Consider the following 23,780-nt stretch of genomic DNA (forward strand, 5'->3'; position numbering starts at 1 on the left):
TGCATTGGGCCTAAAGGTATGGCAGAAAGTTTGTGTTCAAGGCCAAATTCTGCCCCTATTGCCCCATGTAACAGCACAGACTTGAATATCCTTCCCCTGAGCTTATACTGAAGAAGAACAATAGAAACTTTTTTGTTGGAAAAGATCTGTAAGATCTGATAATCTTAAGTCCAACCACTAACCTAGCACACTGCCAACTCCACCACCAAACCATGTCCCTGAGCACCACTTCTTTTAAATACCTCCAGGGATGGGGTCTCCATCACTTCCCTGGGCAGCCTGTTCCAGTGCCTGACAACCCTTTCAATAAATAATTTTTTCTTAATATCTGATCTGGCACAACTTGAGGCCATTTGCTCTTGTTCTATTGCTTGTTACTTGGGAGAAGACACCAACATCCCTCTCACTACAATCTCCTTCCAGGTAGTTGCAAAGAGTGATAAGGTCTCCCCTCAGCCTCCTTTTCTCCAGGCTAAACAAGCCCAGTTCCTTCAGCCGCTCCTTCTAAGATTTGTGCTTTAGACCCTTCACCAGCTTCCTTGCCCTTCTTTGGACACACTCCAGCACCTCAGTGTCTTTCTTGCAGTGAAGAGCCCAAACTGTACATAGAATTCAGGGTCTTTTAAACCAAAGACATTATTCATTACTGGAAGCATCTTAATTCATAGCTGCTAGAGCCATAAATACATGCTAAGATCCACCCACTCCACTTCCCAGCATCCGCATCGCCCCTCCATTTCTCCATTCCCCTTAATTGAGCTTAGTTCTCCATCTTAACCTCAACCTCAAAATAAACCCCCCTCTTTTCCCTTTGGAGGAGGGTCTCGAAAAGGGCCCTCTGGGCACCTGAGCCGCAGGGGTGATTTTGCAGCGTTGCTGAATTAACTTCTCGATTTAAAGCCGGCGCGCTGCGAGCTCCCCCTCCCGTCGCCGAGCAGGAGCCGAGCCGCGCCGTGCAGCTCCGGCTCGGCACCCGTGGTACCTGCAAGAGGGCACAAGGATGCTGAAGAAAACTCCGGAGAGCACTAGAGCACTGCCAAGGGGAGATCTGGCATTGAAAAACTAGCATGTCGACAAGCAAAGCGGCTTTACATCGTATGCTAGAGCCTTCGTGGGCTGAGATGATAAAATATTCTGGCAGGGTGTAACGCCAGCCTTTGCCAGGACATCACTTATTTTAAGCAATTGCATCTTTGAGGAGGAAATACATGCTAAAATTACAAGAAAATCCCTTGTTTCTTTGCTATCTCTGGATCTTTCCCTGTAATGGTTTAGTTCAAAGGGCTTGGGATTCAGGAAGGAGAAAAGAGAAATTTTGCAGAGGCTGTAAGCCTGCCCCTGAGACAGAAAGGAAAAGTGAATACAGAATAGTGTTGGGAGAGGGCATCACATATGTTGCAGTCAGAGCAATTTTATTCAGGCTCTCACCATCTATGTTTTATAGATGCAGCGGGTATTTATACAGCAGGAGGATGAGCAGAACCTTGCATAGTAAACCCCAAGCACAAGGGATGGGAGACCCAGATCCAGCAAGGTATTTGCTGTGGGTGCTACTGAAGCTCATCTTCACACTCAGCATCTTGAGAGCATTTTAAGAAGGAATGAGGTTTTCCAAGTGAAAACTCTGCTGAGAAATCATCACCAGCCAGTGTTGCCAGACAACATGCAACCACAGACCCTTGGGTCTGACGTGGTTTAGAGCCCAATCACACAGTGAAGTTGAGGAAAACAAGTCTAGGAATTCCCTCTCACTCTCTCAGAGGCAGGATATAGTCAGAGCCAAAGGTCATTTAGAGGGAGGGGGGAAAGCAGAACATTTGATTCAGGCCTCTCTTGAATGTGGGCTGAGAACTGTTCCTAAAAAGGAACAAGAAGAGCATCATTTGGGGTGAAAATGAACCCAGGCATGAGACAATTTCATCTGTTTCTTCCACCACTTCCTGCTCCTGGCAGGCCCTGTAAGTGCCTGGAGCATGGTCTAAGCCATTGGGGTATGGAGGAGAGAGGAGTGTTGATACACAAGGAAGTAGCCTGGGAAGAGCTCACCCCTGGAGCTAAGTACCTCAGTAAAGCTGTGCATAAGGTACAATGAGTCAACAAGCTATTCATTTAAGACTGGAAGTGGGAGTAAAGAATTTAGTACAGTACTCTTGGGCTTTCACTAAAGCCTGAGCACGAGTCTGAGAGGGAGCAATGTGTGTTTGCACAGTTTGCAGCCCAGCCAGGGAAATCTGGCACAGCTCAGGCACCACAGGGTAGAAGTTTTCAAAAAAATCCTGCTTTTGCCCTCCCTTCTCCCATTTCTAAAATCCATCAAGGCCATTCATAGGGCCTTACAGACTGTGGAGCACAGTTAGACCATAGGACAAAATGCATTTGTTCTTCTGAGTAGAGACTGTGTACATGTGTTCGAAAGCAAAGTATTGGGGGCTGGAGCTGGGAGCTGAGAGATGCATATATGAAGCAGGGCAGAAGGAGGCCACCATATAGACAGAGAGGAATAGATCTTTACACTTGGTGTAAAGGCTTTAACCCCTCCCAGATCAGGGGACTGGGTGGTGCAGTTTAGAACAGCCATAACCTCCATTGGGCAGATGCTTGTCTGTACCCCACAGGCTTTCTCGCCTCCTCGCCTCCTCCTCCCCCATCCTAAAAAGGAACAAGAAGAGCATCATTTGGGGTGAAAATGAACCCAGGCATGAGACAATTTCATCTGTTTCTTCCACCACTTCCTGCTCCTGGCAGGCCCTGTAAGTGCCTGGAGCATGGTCTAAGCCATTGGGGTATGGAGGAGAGAGGAGTGTTGATACACAAGGAAGTAGCCTGGGAAGAGCTCACCCCTGGAGCTAAGTACCTCAGTAAAGCTGTGCATAAGGTACAATGAGTCAACAAGCTATTCATTTAAGACTGGAAGTGGGAGTAAAGAATTTAGTACAGTACTCTTGGGCTTTCACTAAAGCCTGAGCACGAGTCTGAGAGGGAGCAATGTGTGTTTGCACAGTTTGCAGCCCAGCCAGGGAAATCTGGCACAGCTCAGGCACCACAGGGTAGAAGTTTTCAAAAAAATCCTGCTTTTGCCCTCCCTTCTCCCATTTCTAAAATCCATCAAGGCCATTCATAGGGCCTTACAGACTGTGGAGCACAGTTAGACCATAGGACAAAATGCATTTGTTCTTCTGAGTAGAGACTGTGTACATGTGTTCGAAAGCAAAGTATTGGGGGCTGGAGCTGGGAGCTGAGAGATGCATATATGAAGCAGGGCAGAAGGAGGCCACCATATAGACAGAGAGGAATAGATCTTTACACTTGGTGTAAAGGCTTTAACCCCTCCCAGATCAGGGGACTGGGTGGTGCAGTTTAGAACAGCCATAACCTCCATTGGGCAGATGCTTGTCTGTACCCCACAGGCTTTCTCGCCTCCTCGCCTCCTCCTCCCCCATCTTCCATGCACACTGCAAGTGCATCCTGGACACTGGGGGCCAGGAGGGAGTGACGGATGAAAATCTCACCCCTGTGTGCTGTTTCAAAACACCTTTATGCCACAAGGCCATTGATAAGTACTCATAGCGAGAGTCAGACCCCTCCTGTTAGAACCCTATGAGAGGTAAGTTTGTTGGTTTCAGTCAGACCCTTGTGTTACTTATTATGGTTTCTAAAACCAAACTGGAGTTTTAATCTTAGAAATAAGTGATGGGGAAACCTTCCAACAGAAAAAGCAAGGTTTGACTCAAAAGGGAAGAAAGAAGCCAGTTGTTCATAGGCAGCCTCAGAAATCAAAGAAGCCAGAATCTCCATTTCCCCAGCCACCACCTTTGCCAGCACTGCCTTGGCACCAGGTTCCTCTCCTGCAAATGTGAGTGGGTGGAGTTGTATTTGCAGGCTGGAGGGAGTTCCTGAGCTGACACTCTGCCAGATTCAGGCTTTGTTAACTGTTGCTTTTACTGTCAGCTGCTGAGACTATAACAGGAGCGTGTTTAATAACATGGGGGGGACAAAAATTAAAAAGAGGCCATTAGATTAAGCAGCAACCCTGGGACAACCTGTCAGTCACAGGTAAGAGAGAGATTATCTGGAAGATCTCTCAAGTTCAAAGGTCTTCATTAATAATGTTCCAGTAGCTGACTTGATGGATTGACTCTAGTCTGTGTCCCCTTATTCCTTCCACCTTCTCTCCTAAAGACAAATGCTTAAGACAAATCTCCAGATGAAGGGATAGGTTCTGTAATAGATTATTTCTTATTACTTAGAAATTGGTTAATAATTTACTAATTCAATTTCAGTGTTTCATCCCCCACTTCAATTAATCTTTAGAATATAAAGTAAATGCTGTTCTTTGTTCTTCCAGTGCTAATGAAGAAAAAAATTAATGAGGAGACCTGGCCTTAATACCTTTCTAAAGATGATTTAGCTGCATAGGAGATCTTTTTATTTTTTTCTCTTCTTTTATTTACTTCTACCTCTTAAACACAAAATGAACTCATAAAACTGCAAGCTGTACAAGCTGGTTATGAGCCCAATTTCAAGTGTGTTACACAAGCCTTACTCTAGTAAAATTCCATTTCTTGGCAGAGTGTTACAAAAATAATTTATACCTATACTCTTCCATTCTGTGGATAAATATTTTATACAGATACTTTATACATAATAAAATAAAACAAAATACAGTAACTTTTGTACAGTGATTAAAACCTCTGTCTACCACTCTGGAATAGTGCTTTAAGATTTAGCAGATGTAGGGAGTGATTTGTTTCAAACAAATTGTATCTGTGGCTCTGTGGCCATAATGCACTTGAAAGAGATTTTTTTTAATCCCATCTGTCAGGAATTACACAAGTATAGACAATCCAGCCTCCTGACATCCCTTCCAGCCCTTTTCCCTGTAATTCTATTACCTTTTGTTTCTTACGTTTCTTCTGTTGTTTTTTTCTCACCTTATTCCTCCCATCAGTGCTCCGAGAAATGTTTTCAGCCCTGCCTATAGCACTGTACCCAGGATGCACAGGAGTCTGGGATTGATGGCTGCTGGTCTGCCAATGCACGGGTGTGAATTAGGAAACCAGTTCAGATTCCAGACAACAGACTTTTGTTCTTGCAGCATGTTGTGTCATCAGTGGCAGAGGTTTGGACATAAACACTTGGAGTACTAAATGACACGTTCAAGTGTTCAGATGCTTTTTGCCAAGCGTAATTTCACACCTTGGGGAGCACAAAAAAAAAAAAATATCTGTCAACAAACCACTAAACAGCAAAATTTCTCTGTTTTTACTTACCACAGAGTCCTTCTTCTTAAAAAAAAATAAAATATTGCAGCTGTGTGTGGTCAAAGTTGATAAGCTTTCTTCATGTAATTGCCACTGACACAGGAAAAAAAACAGGCTTTTTCCCTGCACCTACAAGCACGCTTAAGCCTGTAGTACATTAAGCCATTTAATAGCAGGACCAGAATCCTGCCCATGCAACGAAGGGGAGTGAAGGTGCTATTCAGCATGGGCTCTGCTATGAGAAGTCCTATCAGTCAGGACAGGACTCCCCACAGCAGGCTGTTGGCATCCTTTTCCCCATGAGTGAGAGTGCTCAACTCTGTGTCTAGTTCTAGAGTTTGTTTCTGAGGGCTGAGTACGGAATCGCTGCCTGGAAGGGTGTATCCAGGTCTGCTCCAGGCCAGTGCTCATCAGCTTTTTGTCTTTGTACAGGGGCAGGAAATTTCCCTGTGCATCTTATTCTCTACCTTGCCCTCAAGCACAGGAGAGGGCAGGGCTTGCTGTATAAAGTTTACTTTACAGATTCCTAATTCTATTAAGCAAACATATCTAAACACCACAGAGCAGACCCCCAAATACATTAGAATTGTGAATTTCCCAGATCTTTGGCAGTAGGGCAGTAAGGTTTTCCAAGTGACTGAGTAAATTGATGCCTCCAAAAGCACTGTAAACTGATCCATTGGGCTTGACTCTGAACTCCCTTTATTCCAGCGTAAATCTGGAGTAAGCCTGCAGAACTCCTCTGAGTTATGCCAAGGCAAAATCAGAATTCCTCTCTTCGCTTTTTTTATTTTGCTGTGCTAGCTAATCCCTTGGCTGCAACAAAACTGAAAAATCTATATATACAAACTCCATTGGCCAGGCTACCTTATTGTGAAACCTACAGTATATCCTAACCTCATAAAAAATCACTCAAGTGTGACACTGTCCTCTCTCTTGCTTTTCTGATAAGCAGAGAGCAAGGGGGGCTGACAGCACAGAAACTAGAGGACAGGAAAATAATATTTCACAGCAGAGGAAAAAACCTAACTGAATGGAGATCATGGCAGCTAAATTAGAGAAACCTACAATACCTGGGTAACATGGACACAACACAGAACACAGATGGAGCAGAGACATTAAGGCAAGTAAAGGATTCTCCCAATGGCAATCTTGGACTTGAAGAAAGCAGCATCTGCTCTAATGAGTTCCTTCCAAAACTCTGCTCCTATCCAACGGCTTGGTTTGAAACAGATTAAACTAGTGAAAAGAATCTTACTGACTTAATCAGTCAGTGCATGAGGCCTGATGAGTTTAAATAAAAGGTAAACTGGTGAAATATCGTCATGATAAATGAACCCACAGTTTTGCAGACTGCAGATGATTGTACTGCCTTGTTTGTCCTGTGTGACACTATATTTAGAAGGGTGGGTGTTACCTTTCTATGACATCCACAAAAAATAAATTGGCATATTTTGAGGTTAGCAAATGTTTAAAACAAAAAAATGGCAGCATTTACAAGTGACATTGGAAAGGTGTTAGTACTGTCTCTGCTAGCTGAAAAATCTCCAATTTCCTTGCCAAGAAATTCCTAGAAGAAATGGCAATATTCCATTTCATTATTAGCTATTTTTTAAAAATCATGCTTTTCATATAAGCCCACCCTGTGAAGACTGTCTGTATTTTGTAAGTTTCAATACATAAATTCTGATATTTGAAATGCAAATCTCATTTTTGAGGACACTGCAATTTGTGTGCAAACCTTCAAAGAGCAAGTAAAATATTTCCTCTGTTCTCCTGTCTATACCTGGTAGAGAAAGTATTCTTGACATCTGTTGTTCAGTGTCCTTTTTGTTCAGTCTCAGTTTTGCAAACAAACCTTTCCAGGTTGTGGTATGATTGCCACCCAAAGTGCCATAGAGCTGTGCAGTTTTAGTGACACCTCGAACATTCTATTCAGGAGGCATAATCTTCTGATTTGCTTTAAGTATACAAACATGACTGGATTTTTACCAGCCATGTGTCTCTAGGCTGGTAGACATCTTAACAAAGCAGGTTCTCTAAAGATATTTTTCAACTTGGGGTATTGTTAAAAAAAAAATAATAAAAAAAAAAAGGTTAAAACTCTTAAAACAAGAATTAAATTGTTGCTATTATGTTATTGTGACCTGTTCATATTGTGGCAATGCCTAAAGCCCAGTTATGCTAAAAAAAATAATGTCCAGAGGGCCACTAATATTATCATGCAAACTACAGGCCTACAGAGAGGCTGTAGAGCATTTGCTGTGTCACTGGACTGTTGAGAGAAAGCTGCTTCCAGGGCCATTTGCAAGGCACTTGAAGGAGTAGCCTGGAAGCCTGGAAGAAGCAGGAAGACAGAACTAATGTAGTGGCATTTGCTAGAGAAGTAGCCACCACACCACCTGGAAGGAAGGGAAAGAAGGAAGTATTTGTCAATTTTGTGTGCCTGGAGAAGATGGGAGAAAAAACTTGACCGACTGGACACGCCAGCCAAAATTCAGGGAACCACTTGCATGGATTTAGGAAAAGCCAGAAGCAAGGAAAGGTGTAGAGAAGAAAAAGTGGAACAGGTAAAAAAGAAGCAGAGAATTGTGGTCAGATAAATATAGATAAAGACAGTGCTTCAGGCTATGGGGAGAAAGAAAGAAAAAAGAAAAGCCAAAGGGGGTGAAAAGGTGCAAAGAACTTGAGAAAGAATCGTAGACACAACATTGAAGCAAGGACCTCCTGTTTCATTTCTAGCTCTATGAAAATGTTGAATGGAAAGACTGGTGGAGAAACTTTGTTACACCATGATAAAATTTCCCAAAGCATGTCTGTGCAACAAAAGAAGTTATTATATTATGTAATATTATGTAATTACACTGGTATAGTTCCTTGTGTGAACACTCTAGGGGTGAGTCTTTCTCCAATTTTGACTTATATTGAATCTGGAAAGGGTTCTAGTTGAACTGGAGACGGTATTTTTATGTTGGGACTGGAGTTCACAGGTAGGGTTATGCTTGTTTGACTATATCAGTAGAGTTGTATTGATGTGAAGGGTGAAATGTGTCTGTGTGGACAAAACCTGGAATATCTAGCTGTCCTTCAGGCCACAGACATGCCATGCTTTAGCTTAGCAAGAAGCCACATTTCAAAGACACCTTTTATGATTGTATGGGAACAAAATAGAACAATATAAGGTTATTAAAAAAAAAAAAAAAAAAAGTCCTTTACAGGGATTCAGAAATGTTTAGGTTCCCTAAGCTTATATTTCCCTGTAAGCAATTGTTGAAGATGCTACATGAAAGTTTTGTGCTGATGAATGTGAGAAGAGATAATGGGAAAATATTATGTGTGAAGTTCTAGTCCATGCTGTGAACACTTCTATAACCTTTGGCATAATCTGACAGTTACCATGGCCTAAATCAGGAAGAAAAAATATAGATAATGGCATTTAAGAAGTCTTGAAATTAAGGGCTCTCTAATGCTGGAGCTTTTAATAGCATAGACCTTTCTGGTTTAAGTATGGACTCTATGTAGGAAATGAAGAATGCCTTATCCCTTAATAAATAAGAAAAACATATTATTCAAGTGTTAAATATAAGTCATGGTTAACAATCAGATGGATGCTCTATTTTTTGCTTCCATGTGCTGGTCAGACAAAAAAGAAGAAAAGAAGTGCTATACACGGGTTTCTCAAGAACGCAGCATCAGGGATCTGTAAAAGTCTGAGTGATTCTATTGCTTCCTTGTGAAGGGCTCTAATAATAAGGAGGCCTGGGGAGAAAAATTGCAGTTGAAGACCATTGAAGTCTCGAACTGTAGTCAAGCCACAGAGTGAAATTACTGAGCCCTGAACACCTCTCCTGATCCTTTTCTGTTGAGAAGAACCTTTGTTAGATGAGGAGGCAGAGGTTGAAAGACTCAATTGAAATCCTCACTAAATACATTTTCTGAGATGTTAGGACATATGGATTTTTTACCCACATGGATTTACAAATCCACATAATTGGAGCAGACAGGGAATCACTCATTTTTTAGTAGAAAGAATAAACTAGAATAAGAATATTACCAATTCAGTGTATGAGCAAGCAAAGCAGATTTTCTTGTACTAACCCATCTGAGCCAGAGTGACACATACTGTGACACTGAGATTTATTTGAAAGGGTAAAAAGAAAGGATTGTAGGTGTAAGTATTATTTATATGGTGAGAAACCCCTTTGTCTCAGATAATAGGAAAATTACTTTGCCCATTTATTGCTGAGTTCTTCAATAGCTCATTCAGTGCAATTGACTGACATTTTGTATGTCTTACTGTGGATCTGCATCTCCACAATGAGTGATTTTCCAGGGTACATCTTCGGAGTTTGTGGTCAACCTGGAGCATGCTGGTGACTGTATGAAAAATGCTGTTATTTGCAACTGAATTTATCAAAGCACCCTACAAAGGCACAGGCATAAACTGTGAGTGTACACTATTAGTAAACCATACCCAGTGGTTCTCCTCTCTCACTATTCTGTTGCAAGACAGAGACACTCTGAGGTTAAGCTTACATGAGAAAAGAATCTCAGGATAGCTGTGCAGGCAAGACAGCTGTGCAGGTAAAACACAACATCAGGAGATGCCCTCTTGCTGGCAAAACAGTCTTTTAGACTGGCTTTTCCTGGGCTGTACCTGGGTTACGCCAGCATAGGCATGTCACAACCTAACCAATTATTACTGTAGTGGAAAGTTTCAACTATGGATTTGGTCCTGCAGTGGCCATTACTATTGGCCATTCAGTGGAGACAAAGAGCAAATACAAGTTTAAATGTCAAGATGCAATTTCCTGCAAGTTAGCAGGGGAAGAGTGACAAAAATAGCAAGTTTGCTGCTGCTTGACCCATTGCCTCCAGGAATCCTTTTGTCTGGGTCATGTTGGCCAACACCTTTCACCTCTCCCAGGACTCTTGTCAACAGGAATACCATTGCCCTGGGAGGTTTCCTAGGGCAGGACTGATTAATGATAGTTCATATTCTGCTTAATCTAGTATAATCACTCCTCTTTCAGAGTTTCTTCAGGATCTGAGCACAGCTGCCAAGGAAAAGCGGTATGTAGAAATGTAGAGCTGCTGCTGATCAAGAAAGCAGCAGTTTCTGTAAACCGAAAAAGAGGCAGAAACCGGGAAAACATCTGAACTAGGGGAGCATGCAGCAACAGAAGAGAAGAAGTCAAGGAGCCTGGAATACAGCAATCCAGGGAGCTTGTGAGCTGCAGAGACAGAGAAGAAAAGCAGAGCCAGCTACTGCAAAGCCTGAAGGAAGCAGAGAGACCACGGGGAAGGCAGCATTCTGCAGAAAAGCAGATCCGTCAGGCACAAAAAGGAACTGACAGAAAAGTCCAATGAGTGGCTAGTGGTGAAGTCTGTATGAGCATCTCTACTTACATTTTCAGTCCAACTACTGTATAACATTATTCTCTTCTTTTACAAGGGGGAAAATGAGGATCAGGGATATGGAGTGACTGCTAGAAACACAGAGAGGGAAAGCATCGCATATCTCTCAGTCCTGATCTCTAAGTACTAGCTATAGATAGGGCAAACAGAAAGCAGTGAATCATTGGATCTTCAAGGTAAAGCAATTTTAAGGCTCGATCTCATCACCTGGAAGCAAGGTGGAAAACCCTGGAGATATATCTCATGAAACTTCTTATAATGCTGTGAAGCTGAATTGATCAAAGCATCTGCAGTTTTTCACTTACCAAAATGAACGAGGCCATATACCAGGAGAGGCATAAAAGAAGCATGGTAGAGGTAGGAGATACTGTATAGTTAAATGCAGGTGTACTTCTCTGCTTAAGCTTTTGGAATTAATTGCCAGACACTCTTCACATCTGTAGGAGTTCAGCCAGGACTTGAATAAGGCCAAAACATACAACATATAATTGACTAATCCGATAGCTTTCTGTGATGTTGTGACTGAATGGATAGAGGCAGGGAGACCGGTGGATGTAGTCTGCCTTGACCTTAGCAAGGCTTTTGACACAGTCTCCCACAACATCCTTGTGATCAAGCTCAGAATATGTGGGATAAAAGAATGGTTAGTGAGATGGCTTAAGAACGGGCTACACAACAGAGCCCAAAGAGTGGTGGTCAATGGTACAGAGTCCAGCTGGAGACCTGTAACTAGTGGAGTCCTTCAAGGATCAGTACTGGGTCCAGTCCTGTTCAACATCTTTATCAATGACCTTGATGATGGGACAGAGTGTCTCCTCAGCAAGTTTGCTGATGACACGAAGCTGCAAGGATTGGCTGATTCACCTGAAGGCTGTGCAGCCATTCAGAGAGACCTGGACAGGCTGGAGAGCTGGGCAAAGAGGAACATAATGAGGTTCAACAAAAGCAAGTGCAGAGTCCTGCACCTGGGAAGGAACAACAAAATGCACCAGTACAGGCATCACAGGAGGTGATCTGCTAGTGAACAGCTCCATGGAGAAGGACCTTGGAGTCCTGGTAGACAACAAGTTATCCATGGGACAACAATGTGCCCTTGTGGCCAAAAAGGCCAGTGGTATCTCGCGGTGCATTAAAAGGAGTGTCTTCATCAGATCAAGGGAGATTCTCCTTCCTCTGGCCCTGGTGAGACCTCACTTGAAGTATCATGTCCAGTTCTGGGCTCTGCAGTTCCAGAGGGACAGGGATGTACTTGAGAGAGTCCAACAGAGGGCTACATGGATGATTAAGGGACTGGAACACCTGCCTTATGAGGAAAGGCTAAGAGACCTGGGCCTTTTCAGTCTAGAGGGGAGAAGACTGAGGGGGTACCTAATTAATGTCTATAAATACATGAGGGCTGGGCATCAAGATGGCAGGGACAGCCTCTTTTCACTTGTGCCCTGTGATAGGATGAGGGGAAATTAATTCAAACTCAAGCACAGGAAGTTCCACCTCAACTTGAGGAAGAACTTCTTTACTGTGAGAGTTACAGAGCACTGGAGCAGGCTCCCCAGAGAGGTTGTGGAGTCTCCTTCTCTGGATACTTTCAAGACCTGTCTGGATGCCTTTCTGAGTGATCTGCCCTAGGTTTGTTTTTTCGGTCCTACTCTGGCAGGGGGGTTGGACTCGATGATCTGCAGAGGTCCCTTCCAACTCCGAATATTCTGTGATTCTGTAACAGGTCTCAAGTCTTTCTACCTGCATGACCGTCTCTCAGCAAGGCCTTCAAAGACCTCTGAGCACTAGTATAAAACTAAACCAAAACCAAGAGCAAATAGCAGGGGTCTGACAATGAGACCTAAACTTTTCCTTCCACAACTAAGTCCTCTTTGGCACTGGAATCAAAGGGTAAGAAACAAGTCTTTTTCTGCTTGTGGACCCTTTCTGTCTTCTGTAAGGAACTGAAAAAGATATAACTCTAAGGACTAAGAGCTGTATTGCATAAGAAAATTACAACAAGGGAAGCTGGACTGCATCATTAAGTTATGGCAAGATAGTCGCGAGCAGGAAACAGGGTGAGCCTGTAAATTTGTTACCTTTATGTCACATAAATGAGCCACTTGTGTTTTCTCTACTACCTTTTCTCTCATTTGAATGTAGTTCCTTCCTCTTTTGGCCCAGTTCAGAGTTTCTGCCTAGCTTTATTCAAAATAGCTGTGTCATAAATCCTGAGCTTATCATAGCTTTTCCTTGTTACCTCACCTAGTATCACAGGGTCACACAAAAAGGACGTGTGACATCCCAGGACTGTGTGAGATATCAGCATGTTTCTAGCTTTGAGGCTGTCACCTACGAGTGTGGCATTAGCAGGGAGCTGACACTAGGAGAACCAAACAGATGATCATTTCTTTTCTACTCCCCACAATAGGCCTGATGCAAAATTCACTAGAATTGGTGGAAATATAAGGGGCTTTGGCTCAGACCCAAACAGACCAGTCAAGAATAATGCTGAAAATGTGTCTGGAGCTATTATGGTACAAAAGGACTAATCCCAGTCACCTTCCTTTAGCAGGAGGCTCAGAATGATTTGAATTGGCTAGTTTCTGTTGTGAATTAAGCTCAAAGCCCCAAAGGCAACTCAGTTTGAGTCATCTAGCTTTGCAGACTCCTCCAAACTCAATCTAGAGGGAAAAGTGACTAATCCTATTCAGTTGCTACGCTGAGCTAGTGCCATCGATTAAAAAAGCTTGGGGGACAGGGAAAATGAATAATCTGGGTCAGTTTTCCTCTGCAAGTCCTTTGCATAATTTGGCCAAAATAAAAGAGTAAGGTGACAGTGAGAGGAAGCACTGATAAGAAGGAAAGCTCACCCCGTGAAGTGCACACACTTTACAGAAAAGAAATAGAGCAGATCAGTGAGGTTTTGTCAAAATTCCCAAGGTGGGAAGAGATTGGATTAGAGGAGCTAGTTCTCCTGTTTGCTGGAAAAATGATCATGTTCTATACTGTCTTCCAGTTCTTCAGTGTTCATGCAGGGCTGAGAAAACAACCACGGGTGAGAGCAAGGGAAGCTGCAAATACGCGTTTGGGCATACAAGTATGTTGCTTGACTGCCTCTCTCGCCAGGGCTGTGGGTATGGCATGGCTAGCACCAGAGAACTGCCAATGGCCAGATCCTAGCCGTGACATGGGAGCTGAGGCACAAAATGAGAGTTGCCACCGTAACAGCTGCTCAAGTGTTGACATTAGTAGGTGCCTTCAGCAAATGTGTTTATGGGAAGGCTTCAAAGTAAATAACCGCTACTGCTGGTTATCATATTATTACTTTGAACAGGGTTAGCCAGGATTGTGTGCTGCAGAAAAGGTTAGTCTACAGATAACTCCCTACCAAGGCTATTAACATAATAAAGAAAAAGGGTGTGTGTGATTCTGTAAAAATCTTTGTTTTCCCTGCCCTCTATTACCAAAGAGCTTTCATTATTAACATCAGTTTTCTTGTTTGACTTTCGCGCAGGTTTCCTGTGATGACAGGAAAGGGCTGGAGGTTTGTGTGTGGTGAAAGTGAAGATTCTCTGTTTTAAAAAAAGTTTTCCTATAAGCAGTGAAATTTGTGAAGCCAAATCACCTTGCTTTGTGTCCTCTCATCTCCTTTATTTGTTGCCTGGCATGTAGTGCCATACTGCCAGCCCCATCCTCCACAGCCCCCTGGGTTAGTTTGGAGAATGCAAACAGAGCAGCTGGATGGAAGTTCGGAGTATGTGAGCTGGATTCTGCCCCACTTTCGTCAATGAGGGGCACTAAGTGATCAGATCACCCATCTTTATCTAAATGCCAGTTTTCATGAAATTTATTATGTGCCTTTGAGACGATTGTCAGTGGTGGAGATGCCAAAGCTTCACAGTTCCTGGAGGGAAGGATGAACATGACTTCTCAAGCATCATTCCCATAGGTCAAAGTAGACAAGGTTGGCTATGCTAGCAGGCTGCTTTTGGAGAAAGATTCCCCAGGGCCTAATATATACCACAGGGAACAGAGACTGAAGAGGAGGGCTAGCAAAAAACAAAACCAACCAAAAAAAACCAAAACCAACCAACCAAAAAAACCCCAAACAAAAATAACATAACAAAACAAAACCACCTGAAGGCCGGGAGGTGTGCCACTGCAAGTGGAATTCCTTCTTTTGTCAGGGTGACTCTCACAATGTCACTGCACTGTTCAACCACACAGAGACTGGGCAGCAAGTCTGTGGGGAGCATAGGTAGTTTTGGGATTAATCCAAGTGAAATGCTGCTGAGATGTGCGCAGAAAATTGAGGTGTGGGAAGAGGGGAGGTGGGGGAAGAAGCAGCAGAGGCAGAGGTCCATGGAAATGGAGGGTGACAAAGGAAGAGGCTGTCCCTGTTTGGGTGATCCCTCCCAGGGGTATCTCTGCCTCAAGGATTACTGGCGATAACTGGTGAAAGATCACTGCCATAACCAGATCCTTGCGGCGAGTCACAAAAGCAGGAATCCGTTGTCCCACAGAGGCGCAAGTGTCCCCCCGGGGCTCAGCAGTCCTGCTACCACCCGCTCCAAACACCTCTTCAGATCCTAAGCATCTCCAGAAGAAGCCACAGGCATCCACTGCCCGACCCAATCTTAAGGTTTTGGTCCTCACTCAAGTGTGCACCCTTGCTAAGGGTCAGGGTCGGGTGTTGCCCGACACCCCCCGCCCCACCGGTGGGCAGGGAGCCCGGTCCCAGGGGAGCCGCAAGGCAGGACCCGGCCGAGGCCCACTGCCCGCGGGGGCTCAGCAGGGCTTCCCCCGGCCCGCCGAGCCCCTCTGGGCGCCCAGTCGCCGCCCGCTGGGGCCATCTTGGCGTGCGGGCCCGGGCGCAGCGCCGGCCCGGGGCCCTGCGGCGGCTCCCGGGAGCGGGCAGCGCCCGGCAGCGTGGGACGGGAAGCCCGGGCTGCAGGAGGAGCCAGCCTCGCCTGCCCCCCGCCCCCGCCGTCGCCATGAGGCGGAGGTGTCCAGCCCCGCGATGTCCCCTCGGGCGCGGCGCCGGGTCGCTCGTCCGTCCCCCGCCGGACCCGGCGGCCTCGGTTTTGTTAATTGAACCCCCGGGAGTCCCAAGGGGTCACGTCGCAACAGCGCTCTGTCGAGGCAGCAGCCTGCGGATCACCTCGGGGTCCTCCCGCAGGAGGAAAGCCGAACGCACAAACTCCTACTCATTATCGTGATGAGCGGGGGGGTGACAGTCGTTGCATTTTCCACCGCCGGCGACACCAAGTCATTCGATAGGCGATCCCCTCGGTAGGCTGTGGAAACTGGGGGCACAGATCCAAATTTGCCCCGGGTGAGGTCGGTGGGAACGCTGCTGGTCCCTATTGTCCGTTCACGAGTGAGTCCGGTGTCTCCAGGACGAGCCTGTTGGGCTGCCCCCTGCGCCCACGCCTGGGATGGGGGGACGGGGCGCTCCGGCCAAATCACTTCTCCCCAGTGGGTGGACAAGGGGGCGAGAGAGACGCCGGCAGCGAGTATTTCGGGGAGAAGAGTAAAACGCCTCGCAAATAGAATACACTAGCAGCCCAGGCGGCTGAACGACGCTGCGCTTTTCCAGCAGACAGGCTCCCCACCAGGAGTCTCGGGGGGGGAGAAATAATTAAGAAGAAAAAAAAAAAAAAAAAAAGAGGAGGAAAAAAAATCCCTAGTACTTTTACCTTTGGAAAATTTAAGGGTTTTTTTCGTGCCGTAGCTGCCAAGAGCCGAGCCCAGGATTTTGTTTTCTCTCCCAGCATGCGTTGATGACATCACGAAGTAGTGCCCCTTCTTTGTGTGTCAGTGATGTCACCAAGTGCAGTGTGGGGGACAATGGAATCCTGAACTCCGAGCGAGGGCGAGTGGGAAGCGGCTGATCCTGCTGCTGGTTCAGGGCTGAGCCTTGAGAAGGGAGGACACAGCTGCTGCTTTAGGGCTGAAACAGGTGAGAGGCGGGAGAGCTACGGGGGGATCCCCTTTGGCTTGCTTGAGGGGGTTCTTTGGGCTGGGCTCTCCCCCCCCCCCGCTCCTTACGGCTTTCCAACTGAGACAGGTGAGAAGTTGCTGTTGCTGCCGGAGAGACAAAGCAGGTGAGGCAGGGGAGAAGCTTTGGGGTTGAAACAGCTGTAAGAATAGGAGGGACGCAAGCAGCCCCCCTCCACCCCGCCTAATGACCCCCGCTCAGCCTTAAAAAAAAGCAGTCCCGGGAGCTCGCCCCCTCTCTCAGCCACCTGCCTCGACTGCGTCCCTATGGGGCTCCCGCACGGAAGCAGAATCGGAGCTGGGGAGGGCGTTTATCCCTCCCCCCCGGACACCCTCGCAGATTACTTTCCAGAGGGTCTCCATTAAAAACTCACGTCCCCCTCCGAGCGCCCCTTTCTTCCTTCCCCAGCAGCCGCCGGAGCGGGAGGGGGGAACACACACACACACGTACGACCCGGGGGACTGTGGCTGCCCAGGGCTCCCCTGCCGGCCTCGCTGCAGGGGCTTTGCCGCCCGCCCCCCGCCGGGCCCCGCTCTGCCTGAGGCGGCGGTGAGTGGCTCCCCGGTCCCGCCGCCCCCAGCCCCGCTCGGCGGTGGGGGAGGCAGCCAGGGAAGCCATTGCCTGTTTAATAGTTGCTGTTGCAGCACTTCCGCTTCTCTCCCAGCGAGAGAGACACGAGTGGCCAGGCCCAGCCGCACTGAGGAGGAGCAGCCAGACACAAAGGGAGAGGTAGGGGGACGGGGCACCCCCCGCCGACCCTCTCCGCCGGCCTCGGGGGTAGGGGCGAGGGGCAGGGCCGGCCGCGGCCCGGCGATGGGGCGGGAGGCGGCGAAGCCGGCGGGGCAGGGGGATCGCGCCCGGGGCTGTCAGGTACCGCTGTACCCCCGGCCCCTCGCCTCCCGGCCCTGCGGGCCCGCGGCCGGGGGATCTCGGCCCGGCCACCCCGTCCCTGCTCTCGCCCGGCGGAGGGGCGGCAGCGGGGGCGGCCCGGCGGGGGCCGGGGAGCTCCCCGGGGGCCGGTGGCCCTGGGAGGGAGGCGGCCGTGTGCTGCCCCCCCGGCCCGCTGCTGCACCGCCACCGCTGGCTCCGGGCCCGTGGCTGCCCCCCTCGCTCCCACCCTAACTCTCCCGGGCTGCCTTGCCAGCCCCCCCATCCTTCCCGACTGCTTCTTGCCCCTCCCGGGTGCAGACCTGCCCTCGGTAGCCCACCGTGCTCACCCTCCTCCCCTCTGCCCCCGAGGTGCCCGCACGAAACCGGGCTGCCTGCCCCCGACACCCCGCTGTCCACCTCGCTGCCCCCGGCCTCTCCAGGCCTTCCACTCTCACCCCTTGTAGGCCCTGGCCCTTCTTTTGCTTCCACCGCAGCCCGCCCTCCCCACCTTCCCCCGCAGTCCCCAGGCACAGACCCTCTGTTCCCTTCCCCCTTTTCTGCCCCTCGGTGCAGGGGGCCTCGGTGGGTCCCCTGTGTGCATCACACTCCCAGCTCAGCTGTTCCCCTCCTCCTTGCCCCCCCTCACCACCCCACCCTCCCATGCTCCCCCCCCCGAGTCCCAACACCCGATCCAGCAGGCAGGGGTTATCTAATAGGCAGGGTTTCCCCACTACAGGTCACAGATCCTCCTTCAGGGTCTCTTTCTGTTGCCCCACTTCCATTTTAATGCTGGTGACAGTCAGCCCCCAGCCCCATCCCTTCCCACCTGCCTCCCCCACGTGCCTCCCGGGAACCCAAGGGACCAGAGCTGTTCCATTTTTATCTCCTACACCCCTAGGCTGGATAGTGGTGGGTGGTGATGGCTCCTCTTGTGTGTGCGGTTTGGGGGAGATTAGGAGGAATTGCTTTGAGCTTCCCTGATCCTTGCAGTCGTCCTTGTTTCAGTCTCGTCTCCTCTTGTTTCACACTTGCTTTCTGAGAAGAAGCTTTAAAAGTCCCTTTGCCCCTTCTCCTTGGTGTTACTAGTTCAGGGGAGGCTACTGCTCTTCCTGCTTCAGCTGTAGGGCCTGAAGAGGAGAGGGAGACATGAGGTCCCTTTAAAAGGAGCATGACCCAAACACAGACCGAGATTGTCAGTGGCCTTTCTCTGTGTGTTTGTGTTCACTGTTTGTTCCCCACACCCCATGGTGTCTCCTCTCCAGGTTGGGGTGTGTGGTGGGGGGGTCACTATGTCGGATGACGATTCGAGGGCCAGCACCAGCTCCTCCTCATCTTCATCCTCCAACCAACAGACAGAGAAAGAGACAAGCACGCCTAAGAAGAAGGAGAGCAAAGTCAGCATGAGTAAAAACTCTAAGCTGCTATCCACCAGTGCCAAGAGGTGAGGCTGCAGTCAGTTTTCTCACTGATTTGCTGCATCTTCTCTCCTTTCTCATTATATTTTGCTCCGTTCCCCCACGGCTCCCTAGCTGCTCCCATTCCTCATCTCTAACCCTTATGCTTAACCTTTCCACACAAAGCTGCCACTGTCTCACTTATTTCAGCCTCTCGGTGCAGCGAGTGTCTGCCCAACTTCACTGCTCTCTACTGTCTCTTTCTGCTTCTTCCTCTGTTCCATTTCAAATATTTTCCTGTCTTTTTTTCCTCCAGGCTGTTATTCTGTCCGTCAGTTATTTCCACTGTCTTTTCCTTTTTCCTTATTAGCATCAGTTATGGGGATGGTGTAGCATTGGCATGTAAGACATTAATGTAGTTACTATATGGTCCTGAGCAAGGCATTACATTTCAACATCAGTTTCCCTCTCTGTAGGCTGGGATTGATCTAGAGTGGCTTTTTTCCTTTCAAGGACTGCTTTGGGGATTAATTAATGTGAGAAGTGAGAAGTTTTGAGTTTGCTTGCACTAGAGGAGTGCACTCCAGTGCTAGTGGTGTAATAATAGCCCCAGATCTTTTCCACTAAATATATTGCTGTTATTCTGTCTGCTCGTCACTTACATTTAATTTTCTGTGTATGGTTGGATGTTGAGTAAAATAAATAATGCACAGCAGGTCCACTTGTGGATGTTCTGCTCTAAAATAGTTTTTGCTCACAGCACAGAGTAGGTTGGGGTCGTTTTTTTTGGGGGGAAATGAAATAATTTTCATTCCAGAATCATGTCTGCACGGGGGAGAGATATATGCACAGAATAGTAATTTCAGAACAGCTACAGCAGTGTTCTTCACGTGGACAGATTCTTGTAGCCACTCAAATAAAATAAAATAAAATAAATTGCTACCCTTTCTTATTCTGTGTATCAACTGCTCCAGGGTACTAAGCTGATAAATTGAAGTGTTCAAGCAAACCTGCAGTAAGAATAGTAAACCATCTCACTAAACAGCTTTGCCAAGCAGCCCAGCGAGGTTGTATCTGTAGGTGTCAAAAGTGACTGGAGTGTTATGCAAATGTCCTGTTGTCACAACTGAATTCTCTGTGGCTTTGTGGAATTTAGGCAGTTTGGTTATTCCAGATCTCCACTCAGCAGGTTTCCATGGCAAACTGACACAGCTAGTAGCAAGTGGTGTTTATGTGTCATGCCCTTAACTATTTTAAAAAGTATTGTAAACTGTCTAATGTGAAAAGGCTGTGATTGTCCTGTATGGCAAGTGGAAAAAAGGCAGGAGATGCTGACTGAGACTAAAGGAGAAGAGAGGTGGACTGCTGGGTGGGGAAATCTGGAGGGGAAGCCTGAGTGACAGTAATGGGACTCCAGGAGAGGGGATGATAACTGGTTGGGCGTTTTGTGGCAAATGCAGTGTGAGCCCAGAATAGCCTGGGCAGGGAGGACAGGGTGTTGTCTGAACGCACTGAAAAGAGGGAGCGTCTGGAGTCCTGAAGGAAGGGACACAGGGATGTTGTGTGGCTTTTGAAGGTGAAGTGAGGGGAGAAAAGAAGGCAGAAGGAATGTGCAGGAGCCTGAGAAATAGACATTCACCTTCCTTTAAGTGTCCTTGGGAATGGCGCAGTTACTCCCTTGGGGCTCGTGTATTTTCTCAGGGTGGTGATGTGAAGCTAGGTGGGAGAGGGGAGAAGCCAATTTGGCAAAGACTCTTGTCTCTCAATCCAGCAAGACAAAATACCTTTTCAGCCTGCAGTTTCCTGTGCATCACATTTACAGAGGGTTTCCCTCATTTACAGGCTGGTTGGCAGAGTAAAGCACGCAGTATTTCCACTGCCCCTGTGTGGTTGGCATCTTTATGGGAGCATGCAGCAGTGCACCTGGCTGGGTTCAGTGGACGGTGGCTGTCCAGTTTTCTCTCCATCTCTGTAACAGAGCATGTCAGGCTTCATGTGTTTGGACTGGTGGGAGGCTGCAGCTGAGGGTGCCTCTTTCTTGTGCAGTGTTGCAAAGTCACGTTGACAGTACGCCTGTAAGGCGTATGTGTTAACTGCTATCCCACACAGTGACTTACCTTTGTTCCTTCTTGCTTTTATTGCCACAGGATTCAGAAGGAATTGGCTGACATCACCTTAGATCCACCTCCAAACTGCAGGTTGGTGTTGATTCCTTCCCTGAGGAGGGCGGGGGAAGGTGAGGGGCTGAAGTGTGCCTCTGTGTGTTGTGACTGTCCTACAGGGCTCTGAATAGAGCAGAGGAATGGTTTTTTATGTGGCCGACTACTTTTGTGAATGCTTGAATGACATTAAATAGTTTTCAGGTTGGGGGGCTTTCAGATATGTGTGTTTTTATACGAGTTTTCTGTTTTTTTGGGGGCTTGTTATATTTGGTGGGGGTTTTGTTTTGGGTTTGCTTTTTTTTAACAATGGCATTTCAATCTGTTATATTGCTTTGTGCATGTTTTCGAATCTGGCCTATAAAGAAGAGTGTGAAAACTTTCTCCTTGTTTGTTTGTTGTTGGTTTTTGTTTCTAATTTTTCTGGTTTATAAATCTAATGCCTGACTGAACTAATCTTATATAAATAAGAGTCCTGCCAAGGAAGTGGAGAATAGAAAAATGCTATGAGCTTTTTAGCTAAGAGAGTTCTGTTGTGAACCGTAACTTACAGTGGAAGAGAAGTGTGAATTCATTGCTCAGTAAGTGCCCTTCCAGGAGCAAACCTGTTAGTTGATGAAATAACAAGCAGGGATATTCTGTTGCCCTTTACAGAGCAGCTTGTTTTTAAATATGTTTTAGAAACTTGTAACATTTGTTTAAAACATCTAGCAGTTTGTTGTGGTTCGTTGCATTGTGGCCCAAGACTTTGCATTTGGAGAAGAAACAGTAGTACTGTAATGTCTTTAAAGGGTTTATTCCTGTTCATTCAAGGGCAAAGTGGCTTATGATCTGGTCTGTGTTTGCTAGAGTTGCCAAAGCACAACTCTGTTCCTGTTTTCTTGCCGTGGCTGAGGTTTGAGACATTTTGATGTTGGCAATATCAGAAATCAGAGAAAATTCTGTTTATCATTTAATTTTCAGGTTGGTCCTTTTAGTATTGAGTTGCCACCCACGAGTGCATGTGAACTGTTTTATTGAAGCTTTCTGCCGCTGTTAGTCTGCAGGGAGACATTAGAACAAGAGTTGGCCTGACAGGTCCAGAGCCACTTTTTGGTACGAGTCCCAAGGATCATAATTAATGAAAGGAAGGATGAGGCATGTGAGTAGAGGTCTAAGCTGATACTAAAATTTATGTGCTGTTCAGAAGATAACAAATTAGTTCTGAAATATTTAGCTGTGACAATATTGTTTTAGTGACAGTAATGACTACCTGAATATTACAGCTCTTGGAATGAAAGTGTCTCTCCTGCCTGTGTCTTGGCTTTGTGTCAGGATGAGGTCCACATGCTTTCCCCTCCTCCTCCCACCATAACCTGATTTTCATGGCAAAGAAACCCAGAAGCACAACAGAGAAAGGCACTGTGCCTTCCTCTCTGGATAACTGAGTTTGGATGATCAAGATGCTGGGACTGCAGTCTGAACTTCACAAATCTATCTAAAAGTTGTGATAGTATGCAAGTATGTCAGATTCCAGGTTTCATTTGAAGGTTTGTGTAAATAGTATTAGAACTCTAATTTGTCCTTGTTTCAGTTGGCATCATTTGCAGGTAAAGACAAGCAGGCAGACTACCTGTCAAAATAGACTATAGTTTGAATTTTTCTTTTTTAATTATTTAGGCCACTGAAGGTAACGCACTTCAAGGCCCACACAGTAAGTTGGTGTTGCTTCAGCCTTTTAAAATATTTCTAATGGTAAAACTCAGTTCATAGTAGAAGTAGTGATGATTAATCTTTGCCCATAATACAATTACAAATATTCTACATTCCTTCTGACCTTCAAGTGAGTGACAGTGAAGGCTGGCAACTATTGCAAATATTACATGAAACTGGTGTAATTGCTACTGTCTCTTAATAGGTTGATAGACAGGAAAACATGAATGGAGGGGGGATGTGTGTGACCAAAGGAGTTTTGGTATTGCTCATCTTAAGGTGAAGTCATCCTACTTCAGTAAAGATAGTGCTGAGAGTAAAGAACAGCTCTGTTTATGGCTGATGAGGTTCCAATTGCACAGTCAAGCACTTGGAGTTTGCTTCTGTAGCAGCTGGTTTGTTAAAAGGGTAGGCAGGTGCCAATTGCCACAACAGTGAGGATGAATTTCAGCTATCACAGTTACGGGGAAAGTTCACCTCTTCTGGAAATAGAAATAGGCAATTTGTGAGTGTGAGGAGCTTAAGCAAGTGAGAGACTCTGATTGCTGCATGATGTTTAAGGTTGCCAAAATTTGCTCTGGGGATGCCTGCTAACAGTGTCACTGCTTTATTTTTATTTTTTTTTTCCTTTGTATGAACATTATTAGCATGCTGTGGGGGAGGTATTAAATACACACTTCCAAAATTTAGTTTCAATTTCCTGCCTTCATGACTAGCTTATCCTCATCTTTCCTCTAACTGCCAGCCCCTCATCTCTCTGCTGCCTTTGTGCCTCTATAAACTTTTTTCAGGTGTCACTGAAGGGTAGGGCAGTCCTCTCCTTGTAGGCAGCTCACTCTCTTCTGCACGACTAATCTCAAAACTTATTCAGGGAGCTATATATGATACCAGGTACTATCTGTTCTGCTGTCAACTTTAGAGATGCCAAATTCTCAGAAGTCACATTTGAAGATGTGTGTCCAAAACTGTATCCTGTGCTAAGTTGGAAACATAATATTATTTTTCT

The 23,780-nt window shown here is 46.5% G+C and overlaps 1 protein-coding gene across 1 annotated transcript in view; it reads left to right on the plus strand.

Moving 5' to 3' along the window:
* The first annotated feature begins 15,876 nt into the window (after nt 1-15,876).
* The window catches only part of LOC127380755 (WAS/WASL-interacting protein family member 3-like), a 45,919-nt gene continuing 38,015 nt past the window's right edge, over nt 15,877-23,780 (plus strand). Inside the window, exons 1-5 of the mRNA XM_051610229.1 lie at nt 15,877-15,950; nt 16,058-16,191; nt 16,871-17,388; nt 18,882-18,970; nt 21,071-21,121. Of these exons, the coding sequence (XP_051466189.1) occupies nt 15,877-15,950; nt 16,058-16,191; nt 16,871-17,388; nt 18,882-18,970; nt 21,071-21,121 (866 nt within the window). The remainder of the gene's footprint in view (nt 15,951-16,057; nt 16,192-16,870; nt 17,389-18,881; nt 18,971-21,070; nt 21,122-23,780) is intronic.

This window comes from Apus apus, chromosome 2 (genome assembly GCF_020740795.1).
Source record: "Apus apus isolate bApuApu2 chromosome 2, bApuApu2.pri.cur, whole genome shotgun sequence".
In the NCBI taxonomy this organism is placed as follows: Eukaryota; Metazoa; Chordata; class Aves; order Apodiformes; family Apodidae; genus Apus; species Apus apus.